The sequence below is a fragment of the Orycteropus afer genome, unplaced genomic scaffold, assembly GCF_000298275.1.
Source record: "Orycteropus afer afer isolate SDZICR_OR568_19922 unplaced genomic scaffold, OryAfe1.0 scaffold00877, whole genome shotgun sequence".
NCBI lineage: Eukaryota > Metazoa > Chordata > Mammalia > Tubulidentata > Orycteropodidae > Orycteropus > Orycteropus afer.
The window spans coordinates 444,310-452,104 of record NW_006922464.1 but is presented as its reverse complement, the minus strand read 5'-3'; the positions used below and the strand labels follow the sequence as shown (position 1 = coordinate 452,104).

The 7,795-nt window shown below is 36.6% G+C and overlaps 1 protein-coding gene across 1 annotated transcript in view; it reads left to right on the top strand.

Annotated features, from left to right (window-relative positions):
- The window catches only part of GPR137B (G protein-coupled receptor 137B), a 92,101-nt gene extending 88,114 nt beyond the window's left edge, over window positions 1-3,987 (top strand). The window contains 1 exon segment of the mRNA XM_007958207.2: window positions 3,876-3,987. Coding sequence (XP_007956398.2) covers window positions 3,876-3,987 — 112 coding nt within the window.
- The last annotated feature ends 3,808 nt before the right edge of the window (window positions 3,988-7,795 follow it).

Sequence of the window (7,795 nt, the reverse complement as noted above, 5' to 3'; positions counted from 1 at the left end):
GCTCAGGGGTCCAGGATTATCTTCTGTGTCTGTGTTAATTGGTTTCCCTTTTCTTTGTTGAAGAGGGTCTGTGCAGTCTTTCTGCCTAGTCCGCCATCTTGCCGGAACTCCCCCATTTTTATTGGACAATAATATGTTCTACTATGCTGGAAATGACAAATTAAAGAGGAATGGCATCACATTCATTGTCCAAAAGAACATTTCAAGATCTACACTGAAGTACAATGCTGTCAGTGATACAGCCATAGACCTACAAGGAAGACAAGCTGATACGACTATTATTCAAATTTACGCACCAACCACTCATGCCAAAGATGAAGAAATTAAAGATTTTTACCAACTTCTGCAGTCTAAAATTGACCATACATATAATCAGTATGTATTGATAATTACTGGTGATTGAAATGCAAAAGCTGGAAATACAGAAGAAGCATCAGTAGTTTTAAAATACAGCCTTGGTGAAAGAAATTATGCCAGAGACAGCATGACAGAATTTTACAAGACCAATGCATTGCAAACACCTTTTGTCTACAACATAAATGACACCTATACATGTGGATTTAACCATATGGAATACAAAGGAATCAAACTGATTACATGTGTAGAAAGAGGTGCTGGAGAAACTTGTTTCATCAGTAAAAATAAGGGAGGGGCTAACTGTGGAACAGACCGTCAATTACTCATATGCAAGTTCAAGGTAAAGGTAAAGAAAATTAAAACCAGTCCATGAGAGTCAAAATATCACTTGAGTATATCCCATCTGAATTTAGAGATCATGTGAAGAACAGGTTTGATGGATTGAACACCAATGACCAAAGATGAGACAAGTTGTGGGATGAACTCAGGGATTTCATACATGAAGAAAGCAGAAGGTCATTAAAAGACAGGAAAGGAAGACCAAAATGGATGTCAGAAGAGACTCTGAAACTTGCTTTTGAACAGAGAGTAGCTAAAGTGAATGGAAGAAATGATAAAATAGAAGAGCTGAACAGAGGATTTCAAAGGTGGTTAAAGAACACAAAATAAAGTTATAATGAAATGTGCAAAGGCCTGGAGTTAGAAAGCCAAAAGGGAAAAGCATGCTTGGCATTTCTTAAGCTGAAAGAACTGAAGAGAGAAAATTCAAGGCTTGAGTTGCAGTATGGGCAAAATATTGAATGATATAGAAAGCATCAAAAGAAGATGGAAGGAATACACAGAGTCACTGTACAAAAAAAGAACTGGTTAACACTCAGCTATTTCAGGATCTAGTGTATGATCAAAAACTGATGGTATTGAAAGCAGAACTTCAAGCTGCACTAAAGGTACTGGAATTGATGGAATACCTACTGAGATGTTTCAACAAATGGATGCAGCACCAGAAGTACTCACTCATTTATGCCAAAAAATTTGGCCAACTGACTAGAAAAGTTCCATATTTGCACCCATTCTGAAGAAAGGTGATCTAACAGAATGGGGAAATTATTGACCTATATCATTAATATCATTTTCAAGTAAAATTTTGCCAGAGATAATTAAAAAACAGTTATAGCAGTATACTGACAGGGAACTGCCAGAAATTCAAGCTAGATTCAGAAGAGGACATGGAACGAGAGATATCATTGCTGATGTTAGATGGATCTTGGTTGAAAGCAAAGCATATGAGAAATGTTTATTTGTATATTACTGACTATGCAAAGGCATTTGACTGTGTGGATCATAAAAAATTAAGGATAATATTGAGAATAATGAGAATTCCGGAATTGTGCTCATGAGGAACCTGTACACAGATGAAGTGGCAGTTGTTCGAACAGAACAAGGGTATATTGCATGGTTTAAAATCAGGAAAGGTGTGCATCAGGGTTGTATCCTTTCATGATACCTATTCAATCTGTATTATGAGCAAAAAAAAAAAAAAAAAAAAATCCCAGAAGCTGGAGTATATGAAGAAGAATACAGATCAGGATAGGAGGAAGACTATGATTTGATATGCAGAAGACACAACCTTGCTGCACGTGAAGATGATGTGAAGCACTTACTGATGAAGATCAAAGACTCCAACCTTCAGTATGGATTACACTTCAACATAAAACACAAACTCTCACAACTGGACCAATAAGCTACATCATGATAAATGGAGAAAAGATTGAAGTTGTCAAAGATTTCATTTTACTTGGATCCACAATCAACACCCATTGAAGCAGCAGTCAAGAAATCAAATAACATATTGCAATGGACAGATCTGTTGCAAAAGACCTACTTGAAATCATAAAGAGCAAAGATGTCACTTTGATGACTACGGTGTGCCTAACTCAAGCCATGGTATTTGTGTAGCCTCATATGCATATGAATGCTTGACAATGAATAAGGAAGATCAAAGAAGTGATGCATTTGGTAATGTTGGCAAAGAACATTGAAAATACCATGGACAGCTAGGAGAATGAACAAATCTGTCTTGGAAGTACAGCCGGAGATTTCCTTAGAAGCAAGAATGGTCAGCCATTCTGAGGATGGCACAGGATTTCGTTCTGCTGTACGTGGGGTCACTATGTGCCTGAACGACATGAGAGCACCTAACAACACACCTAACAACAACAACAACAATCATTAACAGTTCAGTATAAACTCTTTTTTTTTTTCCTTTGGGACAAAATTATAAAAGAAATGCTTGCTCTTTTACTCTTTACTTTTCTATCATTACTAAAAGTTCTTAAGATAACCTTAAAATAATAAATTAAAAAAAAAAACTCTGAAAAGAACACTTGTTTTAGAGAAAATGAGAACTTACAAAAAGCAGGGAGTATATTGTCTTCTCAATGGATCAGACGGGTTGTTGTTGAATCAACTCTTGACTCATGGTGACCCCATATGTGTCAGGGTAGACCTGTGAGTAAACCTCCACAGTCATTTCAATTCTGAGTTTTTGGAAGTAGGTCACTAAGCCTTTCTTCTGAGGCATCTCTGGGTGGACTTAAACCACCAGCCTTTCATTAGCAGCTGAGCATAGTAACCACTTGCACCACACAGGGATTTCCAGTGAATCAGGGAGATCAGTTTTGAACAGAGAGAATAAAAGATGGTGCTTGGGAAAAATGAAATCAGAGCAGTCCTTGGGGCCAGCAGAAGTCAAGGACACAGGAACCTGGAAGCTAGCCAAGAAAGCAAGAAGTACTTGCAGGAGTCAACAGTTGTCTAGATTCTCTTCCCTAAAACTGTTCTCTTATCTACACATCCACTGCATTTCCTATTTGTGCCCCTTTAAACCCCCCATACCCTGATCAAGCAGTCTTAGCCCCTCATCTGCCAAAATTGAGTTAGAGCTGGGGGAGTCCTCACTACATGTGTGAGGAAGAAGAGAACCCTTTCCACTACATAGAGGAAAATAACAAACATGAAAACAACTTAAATATTCGAGTGCTAACTATATATTTGTTACTGTTCTAAGCATTTTATATGTATTAACTCACTTAACCCCAAAAACAGCCTAACAAGGTACTTACTAATATTATCTCCATTTTATAGATGAGGATATTGAGGCATATAAGTTATTTGTCCAAAGACACAAAGATAATGAGCGATACTCTAAGTTAGGATTCAGAAACAATTATTTTTTGCAAAAAAAAAAAAAAAAAATTGTTATACACAGTGTTTGGTTTATGGCACTATCAATACTACACTTCTGGGCTTTATTAAGTTCAATAGACTTTTTGGGACAAGTGTCTAATTACTATGCCTAGCACTATTTTGTGGGAAAATGAGTTTCAGTAAGCCAGTTCAAGGAACTTTGGGATTGTCTAATTTATACAAAATCCCAAACCTATTTACCTTAAACAGATGTGTCATACACAGTAAGTATAATGTTTCAAGTCACTGAAATATTTCTTTTTCTTTTTAAGTTTTACTACAGACTATTATGATTGGGGACAACAAACTAACAGCTTCATGGCACAAGTAGGAACTTTACAACAAGACTCAACTTTGGATCCTGACAAACCAAGCCGTGGGTAGCATCAGTTCACAATATTATGGAAGATTCCTCAGTTGAAAAGCTTCAGAAAGACAAACTTAATGACCAACTTAAAAGCTGAACTTTTAGGGCACTATTCCTAGAGAAATAGGACTTTTTATTTGTTACAGGTTTCTACTGGCTCCATAGGACTAAACAATAATTTAGATTGACAAGACCTTATTTTAGTACTTAAAAGTGAGCCTGGCTATTTCAGTGGGTATAATTTAAACTTAAAAAACAAACCAACAACAACAACAACAAAAACTATTTTATAAAGATGTATTTTATATAACTTAAATAATAATGCTAAAGTATGCTAGAGTTTTTTTTCTGAGGATGCTGTTGCAATATGTGTTTTAGTTTGCACAAACCTTTATGCATAATTCACTTTAAAACAATACATTATATGGTATAATAGTTTTTAAAAAGGCTTTTGGACTACAGTGTTCCTCACATCCTTACTTCTTCAGGTCACTCACATTCTGAGCTCTACATTGGTGTGTTGTTGTTGTTGTTGTTATTTGCAGACTCCAGTCTTGAACATTAAAATCTAATGGAATATCAGTGGACTATAAAATAACTGAGAGTCCCTGGGCAGCACAAATGGCTAAGCACTAGCCAAAACGTTGATGGTTCAATCCAACCCAGAGGCACCTTGGAAGACAGTCCTGGCAATCTGGTTCTGAATGGTCACAGCCTTGAAAACCCTATGGAGCAATTCTACTTTGTATACATGGGATCACCATGAGTCAGAATCGACTCAATAACAACAAGAAGTAACTCTATATAGAGTTTTTTAAGGCTCAGATGATTGGTCCCTCAAATAATTTTAAATCTTGCCAAAAATGTGGTAGTTCCTTGATAATGTATAGAGAGGTAACTTACACTATATTTTGGATAGTTTTCAGCCCAATGAAATCTAATATCCATTAACTTGGGACTACAGCAAGACTACAGCTTTCCCAACTCGATTAATTTTCTTTACATTCAAGGAGAAAATAAGAAATTAGAAAAAGGGGATTAATAATGAATATCTTGGCTCTTGAGCCAAGATTATGTGAAATCCTAACAGTTTGTTTTCTGTAACTTTAAACCATATTGAAAATGGTGTCCTTTATCTTTAATCAACTCTGAAAGCAGTTATTTTGAATTGCATGTTTAAAATGGGTGTAACATTACAACATGCTGTAAGATGATGCTTGTCTCTTAGATATGTTAAAGGGCACATCTAAGAGAACTGCTTTGTAAGTTGTTTTTCATTTACATGAAAAACATGTCATGAAATGCAATTTCCTCAAACAGAAGTGCTGTTCTAAAACCTTGGCTATGTATAGTCTGCAACCATAAAACAGCCAATAATGTGTGTGGTACATGAGTCTGTTGAGATTAAATGCTATGATATTCTACCAAATATACATTAGGTACTACAGGAAGTACTCTTACAGGAGGAAAAGTGCCATTTTGCTCTCCCTAGGAAATCTCTGGTACCACAGTGCCTAAGGCACTTGACTGCTAACCAGAAGGCTGGCAGTTCAAACCCACCAACTACTCCTCAGAAGGAAGGTTGGGCAATCTACTTCCCTAGTGATACCGCCTTGGAAACCCAAGGAGGGGTCGCTATGAGTCGGGGCCAACTCGACAGCACATAACGACAACAACAGGCAATCTCAGATCTCAGGGCAGAAGGAGGGGCAAATGAAAAGGAACTTTCATTAAAAGTCCTATATACATGAGGAAACCCATATCAGACGAATTCTTATTTCCCATTTTGGTCTTCATGAATAGTTTATCCTTTGGCATTGATTTCACAGAGATCAAGATTATTTCTATTATTTTGATAGCATTTAAAATTGGAATATCAAGTTTTAAATGGGCCATGATTGGGTTTTTCATTTGTATAGAATACCTTACTCTCTATAATCCCACATAATAGCATTCTTGCCTTTCAATAGATGAAGGAATTAGGGTCACATATCATTTAAAATAGGAGCTCAGGTAGCATAGTGCCTAAGGCACTTAACTGCTAACCAGAAGGCTGGCAGTTCAAACCCACCAGCCACTCCTCAGAGGGAAGGTTGGGCAATCTACTTCCCTAGTGATACTGCCTCGGCAACCTAAGGAGGGGTCACTGAGTTGGGTCCGACTCGATGGCACATAACAACAACAACAACAACAACATCATCATTTAAAATAGTCACTGTATCAGGGAAAATTCCACTCTGAAGCAAAATTTGCACCAGTTATTCGAGTTGTCTTTAAAGTATTACAAGTTGTTATTCTAAATGGCATTAAGAACACACGTCTATTACACACTTCCTTTGTTACTAATACTTAGGAGAATTTAGAGGCTGACTCAGCATATACCTAATATATGTAGTAAACAAAAAAAATCTTTAAAATCATAGTTGCGGGAAGTCCTAAAGATCCTCAATATTAGGTCAGTTTAGGATAAATACCTATTTTAAACTGCTAGTGGTCAACTGCTAACTGAAAGGTGGGTGGTTCAAAACCACCAGTGGCTCTATGGGAGAAAGATGAGTCTGCTTCCCTAAAGATTTACAGCTTTGGAAACTCCATGGGGCAGTTCTACTCTTTCCTGTAGGGCCTCTATGTATTATAATCGACTTGATGGCAACTGGTTTGGTTTTGGCAAATATATTTATTATAAATCATGCAATTATTATATTCATTCTGTAAACACTATTTATAATTCTGTTACTACTGGCAGAAAAATTAGAAATAGAGAACATTAACTGATGAATGCCACAATCCACTTTGATGATAAAGCTGATAGTATTTATTGGAACTATAATGTTTCTTGGAGATGATTTTAAAAATATTCCAAATGCCTATTTTTTCTTTCCCCATTTTTTTTTTACAAAAATGCTAAAATGCAAGTTGTAGACTCATGCAAAAACTGAGACTAATGGTAGAATATAAAAAAATTATGAATGAATGACATTAACTTTCTCTCATAGTAAATGACATTCATATCCTGTGAAATGTCGCAGGAACTGTGTGGGGAAAAAAAATTAAAATTCCTTTAGCTTCATAATTAATATGTATTAATTATACTAATAAATCTAGCTCCTATGTAAAATATTAAATGCTAACAGACAGAATGGAATATTGATTACTCTTTCTAAAATGTCCAAATATCCTCTTGTTTTCAAAGCAAAAATTTAAAAGTTAAGATATATGGGGAATATCACTGAAACTTTGGTACTATTAATTATCTAAGTCCAATGTAACACCAAAAGGCTGCATATAAGTGATTTCTGCTTAACTACTGGAAATATACATACTAGGTTCTATCTCTGCACTTATTGTCTAAGACTTTCAATTGATTTGTGTAGGTATCTTTCATTGGCTCTTTTTCCTTTTTACAATAAACCTGTTTGTCTTAGACTGTGTTGTCCAGAGAAACAAAAACCAGCAAAGCTTATATATATAGAGAGAGGGAGACAGAAATTTATCTTAGGAAAATGTCTCACAAATGTATAGAAGGTGGGAAGATCAAAGTCCCTGGATCAAACATCAAGCTGGAGGCTTTTCTTGGCTCCCGCAACCACAGGGGCTGAGAAGCTCAAGGCTGGCAGGCAGTAAACTGGCTGTTGACTCCAACGAATGATGAATCCAAGATCTCCAGGCTGAATGGTGGACTGCTCACTCACGGACAGCTGTAGGCAGCACAACGGGATCCCGATCCACAGAAGAATGTCTCTCTTCCCAGGATGTCCCTGGATATCCTGGAAGCAGGCCACACCCCTAGGGAAACTCCCCTTCGGCAGATTGGCCACTCAAAAC